The 14,963-nt window shown below is 40.3% G+C and overlaps 1 protein-coding gene across 6 annotated transcripts in view; it reads left to right on the top strand.

Annotated features, from left to right (window-relative positions):
* LOC137268359 (rootletin-like) overlaps positions 1–14,963 on the top strand; it is a 96,913-nt gene that overhangs the window by 75,288 nt on the left and 6,662 nt on the right. For all 6 annotated transcript variants that reach the window (XM_067802912.1, XM_067802916.1, XM_067802917.1 and 3 more), the window contains 18 exons: positions 451–554; positions 710–875; positions 993–1,205; positions 1,425–2,134; positions 2,577–2,828; positions 4,095–4,222; positions 4,552–4,715; positions 5,086–5,209; positions 5,362–5,468; positions 5,752–6,073; positions 6,341–6,510; positions 6,740–6,919; positions 7,124–7,320; positions 7,848–8,023; positions 8,187–8,372; positions 8,636–9,313; positions 9,573–9,799; positions 10,155–10,275. In XM_067802912.1, coding sequence (XP_067659013.1) covers positions 451–554; positions 710–875; positions 993–1,205; positions 1,425–2,134; positions 2,577–2,828; positions 4,095–4,222; positions 4,552–4,715; positions 5,086–5,209; positions 5,362–5,468; positions 5,752–6,073; positions 6,341–6,510; positions 6,740–6,919; positions 7,124–7,320; positions 7,848–8,023; positions 8,187–8,372; positions 8,636–9,313; positions 9,573–9,799; positions 10,155–10,275 — 4,225 coding nt within the window. The remainder of the gene's footprint in view (positions 1–450; positions 555–709; positions 876–992; positions 1,206–1,424; positions 2,135–2,576; positions 2,829–4,094; positions 4,223–4,551; positions 4,716–5,085; positions 5,210–5,361; positions 5,469–5,751; positions 6,074–6,340; positions 6,511–6,739; positions 6,920–7,123; positions 7,321–7,847; positions 8,024–8,186; positions 8,373–8,635; positions 9,314–9,572; positions 9,800–10,154; positions 10,276–14,963) is intronic.

Genomic DNA, 14,963 nt, shown 5'->3' with positions numbered 1-14,963 from the left:
TATGGCCTACACAAGTTGTTTGCTCTGTTCAGCTTTTGAATTCTTTAGTCAGAAAGTCAGAAAGCTAATATTGTAGATAAAACCATCACTCCTATCATTTTCTCCATCAAGTGTCTTTACTGTTTCCTGTGTCCATTAGCCCATTTCTGGTGTCCCCCTGTCATGATGTTGCTAGAATATTGCTAAAAGCGACATAAACCAAACTCAGTCAGTCAGTCACATGTTTATTATATGATAAGGTTCCAAACATAGGCTTGCTTCTTCAGTTAAGAAGTACATCAATTTTATGCCCAAATAATCAGAGTTAACATCTGATCACATTTTACACTTCCTTCATCCATCTTTCTTCATTAGAAGTATGTGTCCATCTTGTTTACAATTCATCCAGAAGGGAGTTGATCTGTTTGAGTTGTCTTTGACCTTGGTTTGATCCTGACCTTCTACCAGCAGCTTTCGACACTGGAAAGTGCAGAGACGAGACTGAAGTACTCCGAGGCTGATCACGTGATGGACCTTGAGACAGCACTCATCAAGCTGGAGGAAGAGCAACAGAGGTCAGCAGTTGATGCAGTGGTTATCCTCTTTCTTTTGAAATGTTTCATATTGGCTGAAAATATTTCTTCAAAATCCTGTCCACCTTAAAATTCTCTGAAAGATATTACCCATGTTAATGGTGACAAGATGTAATGTCCTTTCTGTTTTCTGCCAGGAGCTCAAGTTTGGCCCATGTCAACGGAATGTTACGAGAACAGCTCGATCAAGCTACCTCAGCCAATCAGCAGCTTACGTCGGACATACAGAAACTTACCACTGACTGGCAGCGAGCTCGTGAAGAACTGGAGGCAAAGGAATCAGAATGGAGGGAGGAAGAACATGTGAGTTACCGTGACAACAACAATTATGATAACTTCTTGGTACATCTCGCTGTCTAAATTTTTCCTGTGGTTGTATCGTCATGTCTGGGCGTTTATTTTAATCTTTTTATTTTGCAGACCTTCAATGAATACTTCAGCGCTGAGCACAGCCGACTCTTGTCTCTGTGGAGAGCAGTTGTAGCGTTCCGTCGTCAGTTTAGTGAGATGAAAACTGCAACTGAAAGAGATCTGGCTCACGTGCGCACAGATGTCACCAAGGCAGCACGCAGCATGCACTCCGCCTGTCTGAACCTTGGTGCCAACATGCGCAGTTCGGATACTCAGTCTCAGGTATGTCTTCAACTCCCATCATGGCTGAATGAAATATTTTCAGCTTTGCCCCCAAATTTTATGAGTGAACCAAACATTGATACCAGATAAAACAGACCTTTCTTTTGCAAATGTATACAAAATAGAATAGTTTTAATTTAAGTTTACAGAAAACAACATGATTTATTTGTCTTGTGAGCAGTTACATTTATCAACATTTATCAATTTGCCATTGGCCAGGTTTTGGTGGACAGGGAACGTAGTGAGAAGATGGTGATAGAAAACCAACTCCGTGAGGAGATCCGCAAGGTTGCAGAGATCCAGACTCGCTTTGACACTCACAGCTCCGATCTGTCCGCACGTGTACAAGAACTGACCATGATGAACGAGCGTCTCAAGATCCAGCTTGACGAGAAGGAAAAGACTGTCAACACTCTGCAGAAGACCATTAACCAGCTTGAGGGCAACGCCAGCGAGGTCTACGAGAGGGAGGCACCTGAAACTGATACCGCTCGTCAGATCCGCGAAGAAACTGAAGCACTTCATTATGCTCTCCGCAACATCGCTGAAGCAGTTATCAACGATGCTGACAGAACAGTGGATGACAACGAACCAGTCACTTTACCCGAACCTTCAGTCCGATCTTCATCGCCACTCAGGGCAAGATCAATCTCACCAAGGTCAAGGTCACCTGGCATGAAGAGTCGATCCCCAACTCGTTCACCTTCCCCACGAGGGCGATCCCGCTCTCCCGCTTTCGCTGACGCCACCTTCTCAGCAGTCCAGGCTGCTCTCAACAAACGACAACTCCAGGTATCGGATCTCCGCGCCAAGCTGGGAGCCAGCCGGGATCACACTGCCATGCTGAGGAAGTCCCTGGACGATGGGCAGAATGAGAAGAGGCGTCTGGAACTACAGATCCTCAATCTCAAGGAGGACCTCGATAACGCGTGAGTAATTCAATCAGTGTTATATGCAGGGTGCCCCCATTTCAACAAAGGGATCGTAGCATTATGACCAGTTTAAGTATATGTGAAAGTCTTTTGAGTTACGATCAGATTAGGGCTATGTTAACTTTGTTGAACACTTCCGAGATTATAACAATCCCTTCTGATATGTCCTGTTCGCATTCATCTAAATTTGATACAAAAATACAGAGTGATACCTTGTTTCACTCTTAGGACTTAACTGACTTTGAGGTAAAATTCTTTATTCTTATAAAAACAGCCTTTGGTTTCTATCTTCTGTAGAAAGTTAGTCTCAAACCCATTTCTTATTCTGTTTTCTATTGTAACTGACCTTGTCCTCTCAGCATACTGCCCGTGAAAATTTTAAGATACAAAGTTGGATTTAGTCTTCTTTTGATGATGCAATGGTTCATCTCTGTCACAGCCACAGAGATAAGGAAGATTCCTTCCGTGACCGAGACCGCATCAAGAACGCACTGAATGTCACTGGCAGTGAGAAGTCACAGTTAGAGAAGGTGCGGCAGGAACTCAACGAAAACATCGAGGGACTCCATCGAGAGATCGAGAAACTGCAGGCCGCTAACTCTGATCTCCAGAGACAGCGGGACAACCTAGAGGATGAAAAAGAGGACATCCTCAAGGACAGGGAGAGAGGACAAAAGGAGAACGAGAGATGGTAAGGATTAGTATTTATATTAACATAAACCTCCCATTGGAAAAGCTGAATCAGTTGATTCACATAAATGATGAAAATGCAGGCTGATTGTATCATAAGTCTCCATCCCTAGTTATCTCATAAATACGACATGCACATTGTCGCAAGTTGGAGTTTAAATCCCAGACATTTCATCTTTATCCAGATCAGAATTGGTCCTCAACAACTCATGCTTGTCATAATGTGACTAATGGGATCGGGGTGTCTGGCTCGCTAACTTACTTGACACGTCATTGTATCCCATTTGCGTAGAAAGTGCTCATGCTGTTGTTCACTGGATTGTCTGGTCCAGACTTTATTGTGTACAAATGGCCACCATATAGCTGGAATATTGCTGAGAGTGTTTATCAAAAAACAAACCAAGCTTCATAATTGTCACTTATCTGTTGGGATGTAAATGAAATACTGTCGAAAAGTCAGATAAGCTAAAATTGTGAGTAAACAGAATGTGAAGTTGGATTATACACTCAGACACTACACTTATACACATGTAGTATGTAGGTTCTCAGCGGAAACATGTATTCAGAGTTACTGCTGACCCTGGTCCACAAAGAGATCTTAGCGCTAAGATGATCATTACTCCTATACTTCAACAGTGACTTGTGACAGTCGTGCTGTGGTTGAGTGTATTTAAAGAGTCTTCCTACAGCCTTGCATGTGCATCAATATTTGATGAGACATCCCAATCAAGAGCATGCAAACATTACAATACATTCACGCCTACTTTGCCCAGCCTATCGCTTCCTTGTAAAAAAAATCAATTGTCTTTTCTGTTAAACTTAAGGATCAATAATGGAATAATTGTTTTGATGTGAAGGCATGAATTGTTTAAATGTGGGAGGCCAGGCAATTTGTATACTTTGTATTAAAAAGAATTAGTGTCTGTAAACTGACAATTGAAAAAAAACTGTGTTTAAACTTAAAGGAACAACTTCAATGTTGACATCTTGGATTGCTATGTTTTAAGAATGTGCACAAACTGATTGTTACGGGTCTGCAAAGAACATGTTGAAGATATTCACTACAACCTTATGACAATAACAGGCTTAAAAATGAGACTTTAAAACATGGATGGAACTTTGGGAAGAAATGAATAGGGTCTAGAATTTTAGGCTCACACTCAAGACTTAGACTTAGGCTTTTGTTATAGGAAATTTTAAGTGCACATGTTTCATGACGAAGTTTTGCTAGACCCATGACTAAAGTTCTTTTGTTTCACTATTTCAGCCAGAAGATGATCTCCCAGTCTGAGACGAGGTTGTCGTCTCAGCGGGAGGAGCTTGTTGCCACCAAGGAGGCGTTGAACCGAGCCCTTCTCGACAAAGAAGTCCTTGAAGGGCAGAAGAATGAAGTTGGTGAGTATGGTCTTTATATTGTCTGTACAATGTGCAGTTTCTAACCTTCCACACCAGTAAAACCTGAATAATACTGGCAGTAATGTTAATAATGTTAGGATAATGCAGTGTTAAGAAATGACTTGTGATACATGCATCATCATTAGCAGTAATTCCTTCTTGTATGGGAGACAAGAAAACATCAAGTTCATTTTATTAACAGGGAAAAGTAGAAGAATTCTAAATTAGGATATTCTGTTAGTTTTACACAAATCAGATCTTTACTTATGTGAATAGTCAGTATTTTAAGGAATTACCTGATGCTAACAAAGATGACAATCCTTTCCCAGGTGATGCGCTGTCTAAAGCTGAGCTCCAGAAGGCAGAGATTGAAGTTGAGATCAACAAGCTGAAGACCGAGGAAGCTGCACTTCGTGATGCTCTTCTCAAGATGCAGGCTCTCAATGAGGGGCTTGGCCAGGACAAGATAGAGCTCAACAAGATCATCATTCAGGTACAAACCCACTCACTTATCCAAATAAATGCACACAAAGTCTCTACTTAAGTACACACTCACTCACTAATGCAAGTAGATAAGAACCAAGTGAAACAAATACACTTTCACTCGGTCATACTAGTAAGTACAAATCCACTCACACATACAAACAAATACAGTCTCACCTTACTTATATAGATAACTCCTTTCAAACTCAACTTGGTGACTCACACTTAGTTATATTTGACCAAAAAAAATAAAGAAAAAGCATTCAGAAATAAAAAGAATTTCGAACTCTTATTGAAGCATTTTGAAGGACATTGTTTTACAATATGCTTGACATCTCTATTTATTTATGAAAGCTATAAGACTGTACCTACTGTTGCAGATGGAGGCTGAGAAGGCTAACTTGGCCAGTGACAAGTCCGCTTTGGAACAGGAGAAGGCTGGTATCCGCGAGGAGCTGGTCCGTGTCGAACAGGAGAAGATGGATGTTGAAACTGAGAAAATTGGTAAGTCATTCTGGCAAAATTGGCTTCAGTTATTTAAATAAAGCTCTAAATTCTTTCATTTCTGTAGATTGTGAGTCATAAGTGGGAGGAATATGACCAGTTGTATGATCTGTACTTCATGGTATTAACAATTGACTTTTGTTGATCATCAGGTCTGAACCAGACTCTGGAACTTTCGGAGTTGACTCGTCAACAGCTGGAGGAGGAGATCCGTTCCTTGAATGGCGAGAAGGCCAATGTGCAGGCTGAGCTGTCCATGGTGAGAAGCAAATATTGCAAATTCAGATATCTATCACACTATCCACATCCATAACGATCAATCATTTACTGGTTTTAGCTAAAAGAATGATCCTAAACAATTTTTTATTTAGTAGCACCACTCTCTCTTTTAAGTAATACATTACAAGGATTTTTTCATGCATCTATGGGGTAATGGGGTAATTTATTTGGTAAAGCATTCACGCATAATACCAAAGGAAAATGTTTAATTCTCTGAGTACAAAGTTTGAAGCCCATCACTTATGCATCTTGGTTTCTTGAAGGTTTCACGTCAGAAGCAAGCTCTGACTGATGAACTGCTGACGGCAAGGAAGGATCTTGAGCGCAACCAGGCAGCATATGACCGTATTGTCAAGGAGAAGGAGATCTTGATGACCGAGAAAGGCGAGCTTGTGGTGCAGGTGACTGCAACCGAGAGGGAGAACCGATTGCAGAGCGAGAGCGTGGCCTCTCTTGCATCTGAGAAGGACCAGCTTGAGGCAGCATTGTATGAAGCACAGCAGAACGTGCAGATGTTGGAAGTCAGGAAGTCACAGCTGGAGGGAGAAAACCAGGAACTCATCGTCCGCAAGGAGAACTTACAAGGTCAGGGTCCCCACACATGCAGATACATATCAGAAAAACTAGGATGTCTGAAGCATAGCATGTAAAAAGATGACTCTTTGTTTCAAGTTAAATGAACTTTTCATGTGTCCATTGTTTTATGTGTCACAGAGCAGCTCATAGTGTCACAAAGTTTTTGTAGCCAGGGACACAGTTGTATGTAAAAGTCAGAAAAAGTCAGAAAAAAAATAGCTTGTCACTGAGTACAAAGGTTAGTTTGAACAATGTTTTGAACAATTTATGTTGTAGCTGAGATCCAAAGACTTGTCAAGGAGAAAGAGGCTGACCTCGATCGGGCCGAACACCATCGCGAGGGTCTCACCTCTCGAATGCAACAGATGGAGCGTGACCTGCAGATGGCACTCACACAGGAGAAACAGTCACATGAGGAGGATGTTGAGAGACTCAGTCGAGAAAGGGTGTGTGATGTATCCCTTTGCAAAATCATAACACTTCAATTTGAACTTTATCAAATGTGGACTTTAATCATTTTCACATCTTTTAAAAACATAGATTGATGGTTTGGTCAGCCAATCAGATGCCACAGAATCACTTGCAATTTATTTCAGTACGTTCAACAATATGTTGAGAAAGTGATCTTGATCACAATGTATTGATATAAGTAATGATGTAATCGGTACATTACAGGATTCACAGAGGATGCAGTTTGACAACGAGCGTGAACAGCTCCTCCACCATCACAACCTTGAGAAGGAAGACATGAGTGGTCACTTTGACAGGGAGAGGGAAGAACTCCACGAGAGTCTTGCTTCACTACAGCGTGAACGAGACGATGCTCTCCTCATGGCCGAGAACGACAAGCAACAGGTAAGTTGGTGTTTTGTGATGATATTATATGAAGACTGATTGTTTATTCCGAATCCCTTGGTTACTTGTTACATGTTTTCTTTCCTGGCATTTTCAGTAGATCACAGTTGTAATGTAAGAAATGACTACCACATTTGAAAAAATTCAACATGTTTAATTTTGTTTAGAGTTCATCAAATTGATAATTGAACTCTTCTGCTTCAGGCTATGTCCATCTTGGAGCAGGAGAAGAGCACTCTGCAGGAACGCTTCTCCCAGCTTCAGATCGACCTGAACACCACCAACACTGAGTACGACAGACTGAAGCGCGAGTACCAGACCCGTCTTGAGACTGACCGTAGTAGCATCAACAGCCTTCAGTCTCAGCTGAAGAACTTCCAGCAACAGTTTGAAGAGACCACGTAGGTTGCTTACAGTCCTTAATGTGTTTGATTGGACATGGCCTGTGCATAATATAGGCCAATATTGAAACAAACAAATTCACTTAATGACCTCCAGCGGTCTCTGGTGTCACAATGAGTGAGTGACTTATGAGTGAGTGACTTTTCGCCTCTTTTAGCAATATTTCAGTAATGTCATGGCGGGGAACATTAGAAACAGGCTTAACTCATGGTAGGGAATTGAACCCAGGTCTTCAGCATGGCAAGTGTATGCATTAACTACTAGGCTACCCTAGTCATGGCATATCTCATGTGACTATAATCTTCTAATATGTCTGCTTTGACTGTTCGTGCTGTGAGCATTCACCTCATGAGTGGAGTTTGGTGCAATAGAAATGCACACATTATTGTTAAACTACTAGCCCTCCCATGTGAGGGACTATGTTTGGTCATGGTCAGACTTCATATCTTTCTGTCCTTTCCTCAAGATTTTGAAACGATTTAGTTACAACACTGGAAGTATATTAATGGGTGTTCTTTTTCTCCAGAGAGGGACATGAACGTGAGGTGAAGGATCTCACTCTACAGATCCGTGAGATTGGCCGTCAGCGCGAAGGTGCCCTCCGTGAGGTGGCTGAACTCAAGGTTCAGCTCAAGCTGGTGGAGGAGACACGAGATTCCATCAGACGAGACCTCATCGACGCCAACAGGAAGATCAGAGAAGGTAATTTATTATTTAACAAGATGATTAAGTGCCCAAGTAATATAAACTAATATTCCCTCCAGGCAAAATATAAAAGATGAGAATCATGAGAAGAAATATATCAATTTCAAACTGCATGGATATATTTATAAATATTTGATGATGATCATTCTTTTTTTTTCAGCCGAGGAGATGAAGGATCAGCTTCGCAAGGATGTCCTTGACCTCAAGCGCGCTGTTAACGATGAGATCCATGAGAAGGACGCTGTAGGGAAAACAGCAGATGACCTTCGCAACAAGGTGAAGAAGGCAGAGGCTGATAAGACAGAGCTGAATCGCGGACTGCAAGAGGCTAAACAGAGGATCACCAGTAAGTTCACACATTCATGTTTCAAGTGATCTCATTGGCTGTAAATTATGAAATGAGAAACCAAATTTCTGTTGCTGGTTTATGACTGGTAGGACTGATGCAAAAGATATACTTTTTGTACATAGAAAGGTTGGGATGATGATTTGTGGGTGCTTGGTTCAGTGCAAATAATTGATGCAAAGATGTATTCTCATTTTATTTGACTGATGCACTGCTCAAAACAGCAGAAATTGTTTCATGCAAATGTTCTTCTTCTTCTTCAGTTATGGAGGATCAGAGGGTTGTCATGCAGAAAGAGTCTGGTGACCTCCGTATGAACCTAAGAGAAGTTGAGAAGGCTCGTCTTGAGGCTCGTCGTGAGCTGCAGGATCTGCGCCGACAGGTGAAGATGCTTGACAGTGAGCGCAGCAAGCTTGGCAAGGAGGTGTGTGACCTGCAGGTCCGAGTTGCTCGGGATGAAGACAAGGAGGAAGAGTCAAGGAAGGCATCATTCGACCTCAAACAGAAGGTTGTTGAGACTGAGGCAAGCCGTGAGGCTCTCCGCAAAGAACTGGCCAACCTGCAGAGAAAGATGGCTGAAATTATTGATGAGGCTCGTCTGAAGGAACGCGACTACCAGCTGTCAGTCGAGGACAGCCGTCGAGGAGAACGCAAACTGATCGACCAGTGCAAGAACTATGAGATCTCACTTGAGACCACCAATAATGAGATCTCCGATCTCCGCCTGAAGTTGAGTGGGGCAGAAGGCAGGGTTAATGCCCTTGAAGCAACCCTTGCTCGGCTAGAGGGAGCTAAACGCGATGTTGAATTCAAACTGAGCAGCATCGTGTCAAGTCTACGACGCACTATCGGCTTCCGACAGGACATGCCACGTGCTCGCAGCCCAATCCGTTCTCGAAGCCCAAGTCCAAAACGATCACGACCAACATCTCCATCCAAAGGTAAAAAGTACCTCATTGTCACAAATTCAACAGATGTAACATTAATACGCTGCATCAACAAGAGAAGAGTAATAAACAGGAAAGTTCATCTCACAGTCTTTATAGCATCAGATACACAAACATTTGCGTCCACATTTTTTAAGCATCAAAAAATATGTTGAAATTAATATTGATCCCAAGTTACACATCTTCACCATACTTGTTTATGTTTACAATATATGCTACAAAAACTTATTTACATCTCAACACTCTTCTACAGGATTCGACAGTACCTATGCTACCACAACTGAAGGACGTGGCTCCCCAATCCCACGCACAGGATCACCCACCCGATCAGGCAGTCCTCTCCGATCTACCAGTCCACTCCGTAGTCGCAGCATGTCCCCAATGCGACGTGACGTAGCCGCAATTGATGTCGACCCAGAAGCTGTCCGTATGGCCCTCCGAGACTTCATGCAGCAGCTGGCTTCCGCTGAGCGAGAAAGAGTAAGTATACGTATTAAAACATGGTCTCTGACCTCATTAAACAGCCATCAATCTATATCTTTATGGTGTGTGGGAATTTTTGTAGCTCTTCTTGGATGCTGGAGGAGGGGTAGCCTAGTGGTTAAGGCATTTGCTCATCACTGAACACCTTCTATCTATTTCCCACATGGGTATAGTATATGAAGCCCATATCTGGTGTTAAAGCTGGAATATTGCTAAAAGTGGCATAAAACCTAACTCACTCACTCACTCACTCAGTGTATGAAAGGACTTTGTAAGGATATCACTAAATTGAAACAAATAGCTCTTGTGTCATGTGACTGCTTTTCTGACGGTGAAATTCGATTGGTTGCAGGATGATGCCATGGTGCAAGTGCGCAGCATGGCCACACAGGTCAAGGACACGGAAGAGGAGCGTGATCGCACAGAGATCCGTCTACAGCAGCTGCAGAAGTCCCTTGGTGAAGTTGAAGAAGGTCAGTGTCGTTTGATAAATTTGTACTTTCGTTGGGGAGATTTTAGTAGCAATTTAGTCGTGATTGAATGGAGTCATTATTAATGATGGGAGCCTGTGGAAAGATAAGCACACCAGTGGCAGCGAGGCACATTTTCAGGGTACAGTAACTCATTTTGACTTCAAAATCTCAATAATTCCTTTGTATGCCTCTAGAAAATCATCTTGTGGTAATCTTCAGCCTGGTGGTCAAAGCATTGACTTGTCACACTGACGACCCGGGTTTGATTCCCCTACATAAGTGGGATACTGGAATACTGCTAAAAGTGACATGAAACAAATTTCGCTCACTCACATGTAATGATGATAAGGTGGCCCTTTGATCAAGTCATCAGGCCATAGTCCAAGGTTTGATTCCCCACATATGTGTAACCCATTTCTGGTGTCTGCCTCCGAGGATATTTCATAAATACTACAGAATACTGTATAAACCCAACTCACTCACTCACTCACTCACTCACTCACACACGTACACTCACTCATTCACTCACTGTATGCGTAGTTGATAGATCAGATGTGTTTAGCTTTAGTTGCACAGGCTTGAAGGAGTTGTCTCCCATTATTCTTCTGCCATCATGGTGTTTTGACTCGTGTAAGAACCTCTTATTCTGTAATGTACACTGGTTTAGAATGGTTTTGTCATAGCTGTGACCAAATTACATCAGCAGCCAATTTGTATGTAAACATCTTTGTCCATTGTAAAGCATGCTGTTGCATATACTGATTTACACCCTTGCTGCAACTAGTTGCAAATATTGCTGAATATTGCTGGCAAGAGCAACACTCTTACTCACTCGCTCACTCACCTCATAACTCTCTTAAATATTCCTGTTTTGATATATTTTAACAGTCTTTTTGACTAAGCATGCATCAACAAAATGAAGGTTTTCATGATTTCATATGAACGGTTCATTTACTAAACATGCATCAATCCAAAGAAACGCTTTCAAAATTTCATGTAAACTTTTAACAAGAACTTGGTATGTCAGGTAAGGATGCACACAATGTAGTGTAGTTTTGTCACTTTTAGGAATTTCCCAATGAATGCATTGCAACATCACAAGAACCCCATTGTACCATTGTGGGGAATCAAACAGCCTTAACTGTAGTGAATGAACACTTTAACCAGTGTGCTACTAGAACACCCAGTACATTAAAACAACCCTCCCTGGTTTTATTAATGCATGTGTTTCTCTTATCAATGCGATCTGACCTCCAGTGAGCAGTTGATTTCAACAATCACTTAAGTCCTGTGTTAAGGCAAAGCTACTATAAAACCCTCAATACCGATTTGTTGCATCTGTTATGAAGGACTTGTCAGGATAATAAATAGTGATCGATGACAGCAAGTGAGACCAATCTCGTCATGAAACTGTCATCTGTTTGAGAGGGTATTAGTGTTATCTTAAGAGGAGGTACTATCTGCGGAAAGCATGCTTTAGTTGTTGGGGTTGATGGAACTCATTCTACCAAAAAATACAGTAATCTCGACACCATACAACATTCACAAAAACAATTTAACCAATCAGTGTGGGTTTTTTTCACATATTTCCATCATTTTGAACTCAAATTTAATTTAATTGATTATTAAAAAAATGCACTAAACCGTTCAGTAACATTCTTGGTGAAAGGATTAGTAAATAATTTGAATTTGTATTATGGGAAGGTTTAGCGGCAATGATATTGTTCATATTGTAGGTCTTATGATATTCAAGGGTTTTGTTTCTTTGTTTCGTTGTTTAAGGCCACTCTCAGCAATATTCCAGCTATATGGCGCTTTTCAAAAGCAGTCAGACAGACTTGTATCTCATTTTATTAGCTTGGATCCTATACCTCAAAGTATGTTCCTATATAATTCACTCATTCACATGGGTCTCTTTGATGTTCAGCATTTTGCTGACTTGACAAATATTGATGACAAGTATGTTATTTCACACAGACTTCAGTCTATTTGATCCATGTATGATCGAGCACTGAGGCATGCAATAGCTAATCAAACCGATCTCAACTCAACACTTGTGAAATATTCCATTAAGGCCTAACCAACATCAACACAAGGCCGTATTAATTTACAATTCGTTTGTCACTATTATTTGACTGGGATTAGTCCTTCAGTGGTGAGATTACACCAACAGTATATTATATCATCCATGTTGAATAGACTTGGAAGAAAGACATACTGATTGTCAGAAGGTTTATAATTGAATTCTGTACTCCACGCAAAGGGCATTGAATAAGTTGGGACAAATCGAACACAGACTAGGGTTTCCAAGATTGGATGTTGCTTGGATTCCATAGCTCCTTATGTCAACACTTCACTTTTCTGTATTCCCCAGTACCTGGCTGAAGGTCAGTGCAGGCTTAATACAATCAATATTTATCGGAGAAGACTGCTCCCCTCCATGATCTAGACTAGTATGGGCATGTTTGAAAGGTTAGAAGACCTCATTGTGAGAGAGATATGCTCTGACTTATGGCCCCAGTAAGGTCTGTCACCAACACCAACTTAGGAATCTAGCTGCCGGTGAAAGATCACTGGAGATCCGTGGAAATGATTTACAGTTGTGACTAGTTGTAGGCAACTATTACTCATTCTCAAGCGGCCATTTTGTGACACAAACTCAAGGCAGTGATTTTGTGAATATGTTGTGAAGATATTTAAATGCAGGTGTTTAATCCTGCATATTTTGGCAGCAATGAATCAGGATTCAGTGCAATAATGGAACATTGAAAAGGAATATTGCAATACTAGCTTTTCACTGCCACGCCACTGTAAGGAGCTTTGTGACTATGTATCGTATATACCAACTACCCTCCTATTACCTAACACTGCCAGGATTTCTAACCACATCCCAAAAGCGATCACAAGACACAGAATGTATTTCTGAAGGATCTCCGGTACCTGTTTTATCAGAACTTCCATGTCACGATGGTTTGTACAGTTGTTGCTTGAATTTTAACTGTTTTCTTTTGCAAAATCATTGCAATTTATGTTTCATGTGACCTGGCTTTGATATTATATCAATAATGCATAGTTCATATTTCTACACTTTCATTGCTGTTATTGTGTTTGTTTTCAAAAATATTGTTATGAACATTGATAATTAATTATTTTTTATCAGTTATTTAAATAATGTGTTAGGTTAAATAATATGTCTGAGCAAACTAATCACTATTTGGTTCAATTTTTGTGGATTATATTATAGGATATGTATCATTTGAAACTGGTTCTCTGGTATCTGTTCTTCCACTTTCTGTGATACTTTTATTGAAGTGCTGTCAGTAAAATTTATATATTTCATAAGTGGATCTGATAAACTAATCAGGAATTGGAACTTCTTTCTTTTTTTTTAATTTTCTTGAGTTCCTGTTCAATTTGTTACATTCAAACACAGTTACAATAGAGACAAGAAAATGTATAGAAATATCCTCTGCACAGGCGATGGTTTATGTAACAGGTGATTCATTAGAGAGGTCGTTAATGATATTATTGCATTGTTATCTGTCAATCTCATTGTGTATCTGCTCAATGACTGGCATGAAATATTGTCTCAGGTGCGACATTCTCAAGATGCTTTTGTCCTGTAATCAATACACTCTTGTTTCACTGCATATGACCAGGATGAATAAATAATTGGCTAGTGTATCAAGTTCCGCTTACATTCTCCAGGTGGGCGTTCCTGCTGGAAAATGAGTACTTAACATCGTTGTGGTTGTAGGTGAAGGACATTTGTTATTGGTAAATCGTGCATCAGGAAATGACTAATTTAATCACTAAAATGTTTGATAATATTCTATGTAATATAGTTCTTGGCAGATAATGTAAACATTTTATGATATTTCATGTAATATATATTTCCATAGATGACAACATTTAATGACATTCTATATCATATCATATATATTTAAACAGATGATAAAAACATTTTTTATATTCAATGTAATATATATCTACATAGATTAATGTAAGGTTCTCGCTTGTTTAGCTGTCAACATCAAAATCCAACTAGTATTAAAGTTAATTCCTGAATTGTAGGGGTATTTATTCATACCTGCCTTCCAAAGATGCTATAGAATTTTATGATTCTGCAAGTGAACGAAGATTTGAATGGTCGCTGTTGATACTTATAACCATTCTACAAGGAACGGTATACTCAAGCATAAACACAAAGATCAGCCAAGGGGCAACATAAATATTTATGTATATTGCCTTTCTCTCTCTAAGTGGTATGGCACAATGTTGTCAGGTCACAGGGTCAGTTTAATTTGCATGACAACAAATCATCATTGTACCTGTTGAATGGGTAATGGTGTGGTATTTGGAGGGTTCATTTTGTTGTCAACAATCTTGTTGCTCCACTACACTTAATTGTATTGACTTGTCATGGCCATTTGGACCTTTTGACCAGTTTCATGTTCTGAATAACTAGCAGATCAAGCAACGGGCTTGTGAAAGTAAATTCAAGATAGTTGGCTGCCTCTGAACAAATTTTAATAATATAACCCTTTCATGTCTCTTTCTTGAGATTAATGTACCTCTTGAAGTCTTTGAAGGGGGTTAACTGTAAATTGCTGATGAAGCATAAAATAGTTATACTCACCTGTGTTAGAAATAAGAATGAAATTCAGACAGGTATAATTTAATTATAA

The sequence above is a fragment of the Haliotis asinina genome, chromosome 16, assembly GCF_037392515.1.
Source record: "Haliotis asinina isolate JCU_RB_2024 chromosome 16, JCU_Hal_asi_v2, whole genome shotgun sequence".
Taxonomy (NCBI): domain Eukaryota; kingdom Metazoa; phylum Mollusca; class Gastropoda; order Lepetellida; family Haliotidae; genus Haliotis; species Haliotis asinina.
Note: the sequence above shows the minus strand (reverse complement) of the source record. Positions and strands in the feature narration are given on the sequence as shown.